At 45.1% G+C, this 13919-nt stretch overlaps 1 protein-coding gene across 1 annotated transcript in view; it reads left to right on the top strand.

The window, feature by feature from the left end:
- Positions 1-13919, top strand: part of mapk1 (mitogen-activated protein kinase 1) — a 292687-nt gene that overhangs the window by 96197 nt on the left and 182571 nt on the right. Inside the window, exons 2-3 of the mRNA XM_038793174.1 lie at positions 7932-8114; positions 11083-11272. Coding sequence (XP_038649102.1) covers positions 7932-8114; positions 11083-11272 — 373 coding nt within the window. The remainder of the gene's footprint in view (positions 1-7931; positions 8115-11082; positions 11273-13919) is intronic.

Genomic DNA, 13919 nt, shown 5'->3' with positions numbered 1-13919 from the left:
GAGTTTTAGCGAATCTGCAAAGCATGCACAGAAACAAATAATAATAATCGTTTTATTGTCGCAAATGGGCTTACATTAACATTGCAATGAAGTTACTGTGAAAAGCCCCTAGACGCCACATTCCGGCGCCTGTTTGGGTACACAGGGTGAATTCAGAATTCGCAGCTGGTACGGGAATTGAACACGCGCTCCTGGCCTTGTTCTGCATCACAAACCAGCTGTCTAACCCACTGAGCTAAACCAAACCAAATATTAGCTGGTGCAGTGATATGCTAAACAATCTCACTTCCCTGCAAAAAAAAAAGTTTTCTCATCTACCTGTCCCTTGTCACGATGGTATTTCTAACTGATGAAAAATAGCGCGATGACCCAAGTTAACTTTTTAGTGGGTTTGGGATGATTTCCTTCCCTCTCCCTCCCTAATTTTAGTACATCGCTTATTAAGATTTTTGTCTTGGTTTTTCCTTCATTCCCAGAGCTACTAACTGAGCCACAATTCCACAGATGCTGACAGATATATGGCATATTGTCCAATTGGCTATCTTTCCTGAGTTAAGAGCTGAGGATCATTTGTCACGCAAGCAGCACGTTTGGCCTACGCACAACACCTAGGTTTCGCCATTTGAGTTGTGTAAATTAATGAGAACATGCACTATGACCATATGTGCACCTATGCTATGCATGGTATGGTTCCATGGTATGCATCCAATCAACCCTCAAAGTCAAAAGACGAGCATTCATAGAACATAGAACATAGAACGATACAGCGCAGTACAGGCCCTTCGGCCCTCGATGTTGCACCGACATGGAAAAAAACTAAAGGCCATCTAACCTACACTATGCCCTTATCATCCATATGCTTATCCAATAAACTTTTAAATGCCCTCAATGTTGGCGAGTTCACTACTGTTGCAGGTAGGGCATTCCACGGCCTCACCACTCTTTGCGTAAAAAACCCACCTCTGACCTCTGTCCTATATCTATTACCCCTCAATTTAAGGCTATGTCCCCTCGTGCTAGCCACCTCCATCCGCGGGAGAAGGCTCTCACTGTCCACCCTATCTAACCCTCTGATCATTTTGTATGCCTCTATTAAGTCACCTCTTAACCTTCTTCTCTCTAACGAAAACAACCTCAAGTCCATCAGCCTTTCCTCATAAGATTTTCCCTCCATACCAGGCAACATCCTGGTAAATCTCCTCTGCACCCGTTCCAAGGCTTCCACGTCCTTCCTATAATGAGGCGACCAGAACTGTACGCAATACTCCAAATGCGGCCTTACTAGAGTTTTGTACAACTGCAACATGACCTCATGGCTCCGGAACTCAATCCCTCTACCAATAAAGGCCAACACACCATAGGCCTTCTTCACAACCCTATCAACCTGGGTGGCAACTTTCAGGGATCTATGTACATGGACACCGAGATCCCTCTGCTCATCCACACTACCAAGAATTTTACCATTAGCCAAATATTCTGCATTCCTGTTATTCTTTCCAAAGTGAATCACCTCACACTTCTCCACATTAAACTCCATTTGCCACCTCTCAGCCCAGCTCTGCAGCTTATCTATGTCACTCTGTAACCTGCAACATCCTTCCGCACTGTCTACAACTCCACCGACTTTAGTGTCGTCTGCAAATTTACTCACCCATCCTTCTGCGCCCTCCTCTAGGTCATTTATAAAAATGACAAACAGCAACGGCCCCAGAACAGATCCTTGTGGTACGCCACTCGTAACTGAACTCCATTCTGAACATTTCCCATCAACTACCACTCTCTGTCTTCTTTCAACTAGCCAATTTCTGATCCACATCTCTAAATCACCCTCAATCCCCAGCCTCCGTATTTTCTGCAATAGCCGACCGTGGGGAACCTTATCAAATGCTTTACTGAAATCCATATACACCACATCAACTGCTCTACCCTCGTCTACCTGTTCAGTCACCTTCTCAAAGAACTCGATAAGTTTTGTGAGGCATGACCTACCCTTCACAAAACCATGCTGACTATCCCTAATCATATTATTCCTATCTAGATGATTATAAATCGTATCTTTTATAATCCTCTCCAAGACCTTACCCACCACAGACGTTAGGCTCACCGGCCTATAGTTACCGGGGTTATCTCTACTCCCCTTCTTGAACAAAGGGACCACATTTGCTATCCTCCAGTCCTCTGGCACTATTCCTGTAGCCAATGATGACCTAAAAATCAAAGCCAAAGGCTCAGCAATCTCTTCCCTGGCTTCCCAGAGAATCCTAGGATAAATCCCATCCGGCCCCGGGGACTTATCTATTTTCACCTTGTCCAGAATTGCCAACACTTCTTCCCTACGCACCTCAATGCCATCTATTCTAATAGCCTGGGTCTCAGCATTCTCCTCCACAATATTATCTTTTTCTTGAGTGAATACTGACGAAAAGTATTCATTTAGTATCTCGCTTATCTCCTCAGCCTCCACACACAACTTCCCACCACTGTCCTTGACTGGCCCTACTCTTACCCTAGTCATTCTTTTATTCCTGACATACCTATAGAAAGCTTTTGGGTTTTCCTTGATCCTACCTGCCAAAGACTTCTCATGTCCCCTCCTTGCTCGTCTCAGCTCTCTCTTTAGATCCTTCCTCGCTTCCTTGTAACTATCAGACGCCCCAACTGAAACTTCATGCCTCATCTTCACATAGGCCTCCTTCTTCCTCTTAACAAGAGATTCCACTTCTTTGGTAAACCACGGTTCCCTCGCTCGACCCCTTCCTCCCTGCCTGACTGGTACGTACATATCAAGAACATGCAATAGCTGTTCCTTGAACAAGCTCCACATATCCAGTGTGCCCAACCCTTGCAGCCTACTTCTCCAACCAACACATCCTAAGTCATGTCTAATGGCATCATAATTGCCCTTCCCCCAGCTATAACTCTTGCCCTGCGGGGTATACTTATCCCTTTCCATCACTAACGTAAAGGTCACCGAATTGTGGTCACTGTTTCCAAAGTGCTCACCTACCTCCAGATCTAACACCTGGCCTGGTTCATTACCCAAAACCAAATCCAATGTGGCCTCGCCTCTTGTTGGCCTGTCAACATATTGTGTCAGGAAACCCTCCTGCACACATTGTACAAAGAATGACCCATCTAATGTACTCGAAGTATATCTTTTCCAGTCAATATTTGGAAAGTTAAAGTCTCCCATAACAACTACCCTGTTACTTTCGCTCTTTTCCAGAATCATCTTCGCCATCCTTTCCTCTACATCCCTAGAACTATTAGGTGGCCTATAGAAAACTCCCAACAGGGTGACCTCTCCTTTCCTGTTTCTAACCTCAGCCCATACTACCTCAGAAGAAGAGTCCCCATCTAGCATCCTTTCCGCCACCGTAATACTGTCCTTGACTAGCAGCGCCACACCTCCCCCTCTTTTGCCCCCTTCTCTGAGCTTACTAAAACACCTAAACCCCGGAACCTGCAACAACCATTCCTGTCCCTGCTCTATCCATGTCTCTGAAATGGCCACAACATCGAAGTCCCAGGTACCAACCCATGCTGCCAGTTCCCCTACCTTATTTCGTATACTCCTGGCATTGAAGTAGACACACTTCAAACCACCTACCTGAACACTGGCACCCTCTTGCGAAGTCAAATCTGTGCTCCTGACCTCTATACTCTCAATCTCCCTTACCCCAAAACTACAATCCAGGTTCCCATGCCCCTGCTGAATTAGTTTAAACCCCCCCAAAGAGCACTAACAAATCTCCCCCCCAGGATATTGGTGCCCCTCAGGTTCAGATGTAGACCATCCTGTCTATAGAGGTCCCACCTTCCCCAGAAAGAGCCCCAGTTATCCAGAAATCTGAATCCCTCCCGCCTGCACCATCCCTGTAGCCACGTGTTTAATTGCTCTCTCTCCCTATTCCTCATCTCACTATCACGTGGCACAGGCAACAACCCAGAGATAACAACTCTGTTTGTTCTCGCTCTGAGCTTCCATCCTAGCTCCCTAAAGGTCTGCCTGACATCCTTGTCCTCTTTCCTACCTATGTCGTTAGTGCCAATGTGGACTACGACTTGGGGCTGCTCCCCCTCCCCCTTAAGGACCCGGAAAACACGATCCGAGACATCACTTACCCTTGCACCTGGGAGGCAACATACCAAACGTGAGTCTCTCTCGCTCCCACAAAATCTCCTATCTGTGCCCCTGACTATTGAGTCCCCAATTACTAGTGTTCTACTCCTTTCCCCCCTTCCCTTCTGAGCAACAGGGACAGACTCCGTGCCAGAGGCCCGTACCCCATGGCTTACCCCTGGTAAGTCGTCCCCCCCACAAGTATCCAAAACGGTATACTTGTTACTCAGGGGAACGACCGCAGGGGGTCCCTGCACTGACTGCTTCTTCCCAGTCCCTCTTACAGTTACCCATCTATCTCCAATCTTTGGTGTAACTACTTCCCTGAAGCTCCTATCTATGACCCCCTCTGCCTCCCGAATGATCCGAAGTTCATCCAGCTCAAGCTCCAGGTCCCTAACACGGTTTTTGAGGAGCTGGAGTTGGGTGCACTTCCCACAGATGAAATCAGCAGGGACACTAACGGCGTCCCTCACCTCAAACATTCTGCAGGAGGAGCATTGTACTGCCTTCCCTGACATCACCTCTAGATTTAAAAAATAACAAGAAAAAGAAAAAGAAAGGAAGAGCTTACCTGATATTACCTCAAACCCTGCTCCCGCTGAAAGTTAAGCAAATTTAAAGGCACTCACTCACCTTCACGACAGGCCCCTGCTCCCGCTTCCCAACCACCGTGGGGTGGGGGGGTTGGTTAGAGGAGGAGGTAGGGTGGGAAACACTCACGAAGTGTTTCGGGTTTAACTGTCAGTTGCCAACAGCCCTTCCACAAACCACCTTCAACTTAGGCTGACCGCACTGCACGTATGCAAATTTCCCCAGAACAGCTGATCAGTAGCTCTGCTCTGCTGCCCTCTGCTGGATGCTTGTCTTCACTCAAACTCCTTGGGTCTCCTTCGCCAGTTCACCTTCAACTTAGGCTGACCGCACTGCACGTATGCAAATTTCCCCAGAACAGCTGATCAGTAGCTCTGCTCTGCTGCCCTCTGCTGGATGCTTGTCTTCACTCAAACTCCTTGGGTCTCCTTCGCCAGTTCACCTTCAACTTAGGCTGACCGCACTGCACGTATGCAAATTTCCCCAGAACAGCTGATCAGTAGCTCTGCTCTGCTGCCCTCTGCTGGATGCTTGTCTTCACTCAAACTCCTTGGGTCTCCTTCGCCAGTTCACCTTCAACTTAGGCTGACCGCACTGCACGTATGCAAATTTCCCCAGAACAGCTGATCAGTAGCTCTGCTCTGCTGCCCTCTGCTGGATGCTTGTCTTCACTCAAACTCCTTGGGTCTCCTTCGCCAGTTCACCTTCAACTTAGGCTGACCGCACTGCACGTATGCAAATTTCCCCAGAACAGCTGATCAGTAGCTCTGCTCTGCTGCCCTCTGCTGGATGCTTGTCTTCACTCAAACTCCTTGGGTCTCCTTCGCCAGTTCACCTTCAACTTAGGCTGACCGCACTGCACGTATGCAAATTTCCCCAGAACAGCTGATCAGTAGCTCTGCTCTGCTGCCCTCTGCTGGATGCTTGTCTTCACTCAAACTCCTTGGGTCTCCTTCGCCAGTTCACCTTCAACTTAGGCTGACCGCACTGCACGTATGCAAATTTCCCCAGAACAGCTGATCAGTAGCTCTGCTCTGCTGCCCTCTGCTGGATGCTTGTCTTCACTCAAACTCCTTGGGTCTCCTTCGCCAGTTCACCTTCAACTTAGGCTGACCGCACTGCACGTATGCAAATTTCCCCAGAACAGCTGATCAGTAGCTCTGCTCTGCTGCCCTCTGCTGGATGCTTGTCTTCACTCAAACTCCTTGGGTCTCCTTCGCCAGTTCACCTTCAACTTAGGCTGACCGCACTGCACGTATGCAAATTTCCCCAGAACAGCTGATCAGTAGCTCTGCTCTGCTGCCCTCTGCTGGATCCATTCTTGGCCTAAATGATGCTAGACCATTCAAGATATTGCATGTAAGCGTGGCATGTATATTGGCGGGATAAATACTACCATAGATTGTTATTTTGAATACTTAATTCACATTTTTACAATGAGGTAAAGGTTGTGAAACAACTCTTCAGAAACCATTCTCTTTTATCGGGTATAATTTATGTAACTGATCTTCCAATGTTAAATTGACTTGGAACATGTAGTTATGGTATGTCGAGCATAAATTGAAGTATGGTAGATCTTTCTGCGAATGGCAATTTAATTAAAACATTTACTTTATACTTGGGTGATTACAAAAGTAGGAAAGTGAGTTGACTAATGTGGATTGAGAAATAGGTTAAAAGATAAGTCGGTAGAACAGTAGTGACCGCATTTAAGGATAGTTGAAACTCAACAAGGTTATTCCTTTAAGGAAAAAAGACTTTGAGAAGGTTGTAATATCTGTGACTGACTAAAGAGGTTGATGATATATTGAAAGAAAAGTCATGCATTGCTACAAAGATTAGTGATGAAATGAAAATCGCTTATTGTCACGAGTAGACTTCAAATGAAGTTACTGTGAAAAGCCCCTAGTCGCCACATTCCAACGCCTGTTTGGGGAGGCTGTGGATTAAAAATTCTTTAGAAACCTTCAAAGGATGAATAGAAAACGAGTGAAACTAAAATTCGAGTAAACTAGCAAGAAATATAAAAATAACCAGTAAGAGCTTCTGCAAGTATTTCAAAAGGATGAGAGTAGCTCAAGTAAACACTCGGTCCTTGGAGAATGAGACTGGAGAATTAATAGAAAACAAAATGGCAGAGACTTTGTCTACACAATAGAAAACCCAAAAACACCCCAAGAATTGTAGAAAATCAAGGTGGAAAAAGTGATGCAGAAAAGTGGTTGCAGAGATGATCGATTAATTGTTTATAATCTTCCAAAATTCCCTTGATTCTGGAAAGGTCCCAATAGACTGAAAAACTACAAATATGGGTGGCATGGTAGCACAGTGGGTAGCACTGTTGCTTAACAGCGCCAGGGTCCCAGATTCAATTCCTGGCTTGGGTCACTGTCTGTGCGGAGTCTGCACATTCCTTTGTGTCTGCATGAGATTCCTCTAGGTGATCCGATTTCCTCCCACTAGTCCCGAAAGACGTGCTGTTAGGTAATTTGGACATTCTGAATTCTCCCTCTGTGTACCTAAACAGGCGCCAGAATGTGGCAACTAGGGGCTTTTCACGATAACTTCATTGCAGTGTCAATGTAAGCCTACTTGTGACAATAAAGGTTATTATTATGTAATGCTCCTGTTCAAGAAAGAAGGAAACTTTAGACCAATGCGTCTAACATCTGTCAATGAGAAAATGCTGGAATTTATTATTAAGGAAGTAGGAGCAGGACATTTAGGAAATCATATCACAGTCCATATGGTTTCATGGAAGGGAAGTGTTTCATCAATTTATTAGTGATTTGATTCACTGCTCTTCTCCATCCTATTCATTTCCTGAGTAAACAGTGATTCTGTTTGCCAGTCTTCTATTGTGCTTCACCACTCCTCCCCCACCTTCCCCAAATGAGAACATAACTCATTTCACGGGGTTTTTGCTGCCCGATCCCATTGTATCATTATTGACATATTAGGAAACCCGTTGGTGAGCATTTAACCTGTCACTCAACTGTTCACTTTGTCCGGATTTTAAAGAAAAGATTTAACCATTGTTATCTCTTTTTTCCTTTAGGATTCTGGTCTGTATAAATATATATTATTTTCCATGTCCTATAGATTTGTGCAGATTTTTTAAAAAACGGAGTGTTGCCTGTCTTTCTTGGGTGCTAGCTATTTTTTCGGTGAATTTGTGTTCTACCCCAGTGAAATGTTATATCTGTCTTTACAGTTCAGCCCATGACAATGTGAATAAAGTTCGTGTGGCCATCAAAAAGATCAGCCCCTTTGAACACCAAACATACTGCCAACGGACTCTGCGTGAGATTAAAATCCTGCTGCGCTTCAAACATGAGAATATCATCGGCATCAATGACATCATCCGAGCACCCACCATTGACCAGATGAAAGATGTGTATCCTGGTTTGCAGTAGCATTTTAAAAAATATATATGGTTGCTTGACATACAGGATTAGCTTACTGTCCTTTCATCTCTTTGAGCATTTCATTGCATTTGCCCAGTTGGATGCAAAAGTTCCTTCTATGTAGCGCATGAAAAGTAATGAGCAATTTCAGATCCATTCCTGGTGAGTGTAGGCCCCCAAAGCAGATTGGGTATGTATTGTTTTTAGCCGTAATATTCAACCTTTGTTCAAAGACTACAAAGTTGAAGGTGCGGTAGAATTTAGACTTGTGCAGTGAGAGTGCTGTTCTCACTCTGCTGTCAAGGTGTCTTGTTAGGACAGAATAGATGGAGTTTTACTCACCATATGCTTATGCTGCGCCAAATTCCAGAATAAAATTGCTGACAAAATGTTCCATTTTTCAGCACTGACTTCCCTCCCTCTTGAATGCACTCCCAAAAAATGTTTTAAAAAAGCATAAACCTGCATATCATCTGACAAAATGACTACAATACCTGGAAGTAAATGCTGGTACCATTATGTCCATCTGTTTGGAAACTGGTGCAGCACTGGTCCAGCTCTGTTAACTGGGTATAATTCATGTATCGGGGAGGGCACATAGCGCAGCACCATCCTGACCAAACAGGAGTGCTGAGTTGATTTCAGAAGAAGCACAGGAGTTGTGGTTTCAATACCATAGCTCTGGAATGTGATTAAGGAACATGGTTGGCTTACAAAGGAAATTAGAAATAGTATTTGATACAAGGAAAAAGCATACAGATTGGCCAAGAAAATAAAAGGTCTGAGGATTGGGAGCAGTTTAGAATTCAGCAAAGAAGGACGAAGGGATTGATTAAGAAGGGAAAGGACACTACTAAAGGAAGCTTGCAGGGAACATAAAGCCATACACTAAGAGTTTCTCCAGATATGTGAAGAGAAAGATTGGTAAAGACAAATGTAGGCCCCCTACAGGCAGAAACGGAATGCATAATAAGGGACAAAGAAATGACTGAGCAATTGAATACATATTTTGGTTCTGTCTTCACAAAAGAGGACACAAATCAGATACCAGAAATGTTGGAGAATAAAAGGTTTGGTGAGAGGGAAGAACTAAGGGACGTCAATTTTAGTAGAGAAATGGTGCTGGGGAAATTGATGGGATTGTAGGCAGATAAATCCCCAGGGCCTGGAATCTGCATCCCAGAGTGCTTAAGGAGGTGGCTCTGGAAATAGTGGATGCATTGGTGGGGTCATCTTCTGGGATTCTATAGACTCTGGGACAGTCCCTGCAGATTGGAGGGTAGCTCGCACTCCAATATTCAAAAAGGGAGGTAGAGAGAGCGCGCAGGGAATTATAGAACAGTAAGCCCAACATCGGTAGTGGGGAAAATTCTTGAATCCATTATCAAGGACTTTATAGTGGAGCATTGAGAAAGCAGTGGCAAGATCAGTCAGTCAGCATGGATTTATGAAGGGATTGGATTGGATTTGTTTATTGTCATGTTTACCGAAGTACAGTGAAAAACAGCTCAACAGATCATAAGTACATCAAATGAAAAGGAAATTAAAGAAAATACATAATAGGGGAAATTATGATTGACCAATCTGATGCAACCAGTACAGTTGACAAGGAGGAGCCGGTCAATGTGGTATATTTGGACTTTAAGAAGGCATTTGACAAAGTCCCGCATGAGAGATTATTGTGCGAAATTGGGGGAAGTGTATTGAGGTGGATAGAAAAAGAGTTGGCAGAGAGGAAACAAAGAGTAAGAATCAATGGGTCCTTTTCAAATTGGCAGGCAGTGACCAGTGGGATGCCACGGATCAGCGCTAGGACCCCAGCTATTCACTATATATTAATGATTTGGGTGAGAGAACAAAATGTACCATCTCAAAGTTTGCAGATGATGCCAAGTTGGGTGGCAGGGTGAACTGTGATGAGGATGCAGAAATCCTATAGCATGATCTGGACAGGTTAGGTGAGTGGGCAAATAAATGGCAGATGGAGTATAATTTGGATAAGTGTGAGGTTATTCACTTTGGAAGCAAAAACAGGAAGGCTGATTACTACCTGAATGGTTGTAAATTGGGAGAGGGGAGTGTACAGCGGGACCTGGGTGTCCTTGTGCACCAGTCGCTGAAGGTAAGCATGCAGGTGCAGCAGGAAGTAAAGAAGGCTAATGGTATGTTGGCCTTCATTGCGAGAGGAAGCAGGGATGTGTTGCTGCAATTATACAGGGCCTTGGTGAGGCGACAGCTGAAATATTGTGCAGTTTTGGTCTCCTTTTCTGAGGAAGGATGTTCTTGCTCTCGGGAATGCAGCAAAGGTTTACCAGACTAATTCCAGGGATGGCGGGACTGTCACATAAGGAGAGATTGATGGGGTAGGATTGTTCTCGCTGGAGTTCCGAAGAATGAATTGGGGAACTCGTGGAGACTTATTAAATTCTAACAGGAATAGTAAGGGTAGATGCAGGGAAGATGTTCCCGATGGTGGATGTGTCCAGAACCAGGGGTGACAGTCTGAGGATTCAGTGTAAACCATTTCGAACACAGATGAGGAGACATGTCTTCACCCAAAGAGTGGTGAGCCTATGGAATTCATTACCACAGGAAGTAGTTGATGCTAAAACACTAATATATTCAAGAGGTGGCTAGATGTAGCACTTGGGTAGAATGAAATCAAAGGCTATGGGGAGAAAGCAGGTTTAGGCTATTGAGTTGAATGATCAGCTGGCGGAGTAGGCTCCTATTCCTTCTATGTATCTATGTAAGTGGAGAGTTTTCCATTTGACTTGCATGTATTACGAAGTTATATTGCAAAGATCAATATAATGTAATTGGAACTACAAACCTTATTGAGTTAAATTGTGAATTTTGCTGTTGAATCCCTGTTTCATTTCTCTTAAAGAGAATGCATAGCTTTCCACAGTATTCTATATTGGCAATGTTTGTGGGTTCCTTAACTTTTATTACCAGGTACATTGTACAAGATCTGATGGAAACAGACCTGTATAAACTTCTGAAGACTCAGCATCTTAGCAATGATCACATCTGTTACTTCCTGTATCAGATCCTGCGAGGGTTAAAGTACATCCACTCTGCCAATGTCCTTCATCGGGATCTCAAACCATCCAACCTACTGCTCAATACCACCTGTGACCTGAAGGTTAGTTTCATTACATCCCCCTTTTTTACACCTGGGGTTGACAAACAAGTGAGAGCGAATGTTGATGTATTAGTGACCACTCTGAAGACACTGCAGTGCCATCCGATTCCCGCCTCAGTGTTTTAGGAGTGTGATTAGAGCTTGACTGGAGAAATTATGGAAGAAGGGCTTCAGATTTCTACAGTAGGAGTCCTTTTTAAAAAATTCATTCACAGGATATGGATATCAATGTCAAAACTAGCATTTATTGGCAGTTCCTAATTGCTCTTGAGAAGATGTTAACTGCCATCTTGAGTCACTGGGTCCTTGAAATGAAGGCACCCCCACAGTGCTTAGAAATGGGAAGTTGTAGGAATTGATCCTGTGAGGATGAAGGAACAATAACATATTTCTAAGTCAAGATAATGTCATACTTGGATGGTAACTTAGCAGTGCAGTTCAATAAAGATGGATTGCATCTCAACGTTGTTCAGCCAAAGTTCTCTCAGGGAGGGACCTATTTTGTATCGGTTTCTTTGACCTCTACCCGTCTTCCTAAAGCCAGAAATTGTGCTGTTTGCTTTGGCGGCGGTAATGATTGACCTTTTGATAGACCTCTGGAACACCCACAATGGTGCAGTTAATCTGCACATTCATGGTCTCAAAATTAGAAAGGTCAATGTGACAGCAGGACAAACATGCTCCCAAGACCTTTGGCCTTCAGATTTTCAGCGGGAGCAGTGAGCAGGAGTCTGTCAGAAAGGTAAGTTTCCCTATTTATTTAAAAATTTACCTTGCAGGAGAAGCGGCCTTCAGATTTTCGGTGGGAGTAGTGGCCTGGGGTCTGTCGGGAAGGTAAGTTTCCCTATTTATTAAAAAATTTACCTTGCAGGAGAAGCGGCCTTCAGATTTTCGGCAGGAGCAGGGGTCTGTCTGGAAGGTAAGTTTGCCTATTTATTTAAAAATTTACATTGCAGGAGAAGCGGCCTTCAGATTTCCGGTGGGAACAGTGGCCAGGGGTCTGTCGGGAAGGTAAGTTTCCCTATTTAAAAATTTACCTTGCAGGAGAAGCAGCCTTGTTAGTACCTGTATATAAGTTGGGCGGTTGCTAAACCCGAGACACTACACTTGTAGTATCCCCCATCCTTCCACCTCCTCTAACCTATGGGGTTGAGTGAATATCAAGTGAGCTCTTCCTTTCTTTTTTTTGTTTTATCTAGAGGGGATGGCAGGAAAGGCAATGCAATGTTCCTCCTGCAGAATGTTTGAGGTGAGGGACGCCATCAGTGTCCCTGCTGATTTCATCTGTGGGAAGTGCACCCATCTCCAGCTCCTCAGAAACCTTGTTAGGAAACTGGAGCTGGAGTTGGATGAACTTCGGATCATTCGGGAGGCAGAGGTGGTCATAGATAGAAGTTTCAGGGATATAGTTACTCCTGGGAATGAAGCTAAATGGGTGACGGTGAGAGGGGCTGGGAGGAAGCAGTCAGTACAGGGATCCCCTGTGGTCGTTCCCCTTAGTAACAAGTATACCGCTTTGGATACGGGTGGGGGGACTTACCAGGGGTAAGTCATGGGGCACAGGTCTCTGGCACAGAGTCTGTCCCTGTTGCTCAGAAGGGGAGAGAGGAGTAGAGCATTAGTCATTGGAGACTCCATAGTTAGGGGGGTGGATAGGAGATTCTGTAGGAACGAGAGAGACCCGCGGTTGGTGTGTTGCCTCCCAGATGCCAAGGTCCGCGCTGTCTCGGATCGTGTTTTCCGGATCCTTAAGGCGGAGTGGGAGCAGCCCCAAGTCGTGGTCCACATAGGCACCAACGACATAGGTAAGAAAAGGGATGGGGATGTTAGGCAGGAATTCAGGGAGCTAGGGTGGAAACTTAGATCTGAACAAACAGAGTTATTATCTCTGGGTTGTTACCCGTCCCACGTGCTAGCGAGGCGAGCAATAGGGAGAGAGAGCAATTGAACACGTGGCTACAGGGAAGGTGCAGGAGGGAGGGTTTTGGATACCTGGATACCTGGGGGCTCATTCTGGGGTAAGTGGGACCTCTACAAATGGGATGGTCTACACCTGGACCAGAGGGGTACCAATATCCTGGGGGGAAATTTGCTAATGCTCTTCGGGAGGGTTTAAACTAATTCAGCAGGGGGTTCGGAACCTGAATTGTAGCTCCAGTATACAGGAGGTTGAGAGTGGTGAGGTCATGAATAAGGTTTCAAAGTTGCAGGAATGTACCGCCAGGCAGGAAGGTGGTTTAAAGTGTGCCTACTTCAACGCCAGGAGCATCCTGAATAAGGTGGGTGAGCTTGCGGCATGGGTTGGTACCTGGGACTTTGATGTAGTGGCCATTTCGGAGACATGGATAGAGCAGGGACAGGAATGGTTGTTGCAGGTTCCGGGGTATAGATATTTTAGTACGCTCCGGGAAGGTGGTAAAAGAGGGGGAGGGGTGGCATTGTTAGTCAAGGACAGTATTACGGTGGCAGAATGGACGTTTGATAAGGACTTGTCTACTGAGGTAGTATGGGCTGAGGTTAGAAACAGGAAAGGAGAGGTCACCGTATTGGGAGTTTTCTATAGGCGTCCGAAAAGTTCCAAAGATGTAGAGGAAAGGATTGCAAAGATGATTCTGGATAGGAGCAAAAGTAACAGGGTAGTTGTTAT

This window comes from Scyliorhinus canicula, chromosome 1 (assembly GCF_902713615.1).
Source record: "Scyliorhinus canicula chromosome 1, sScyCan1.1, whole genome shotgun sequence".
In the NCBI taxonomy this organism is placed as follows: Eukaryota; Metazoa; Chordata; class Chondrichthyes; order Carcharhiniformes; family Scyliorhinidae; genus Scyliorhinus; species Scyliorhinus canicula.
The sequence above is the reverse complement of the archived record's forward strand: the minus strand, read 5'-3'. Positions and strand labels throughout refer to the sequence as shown.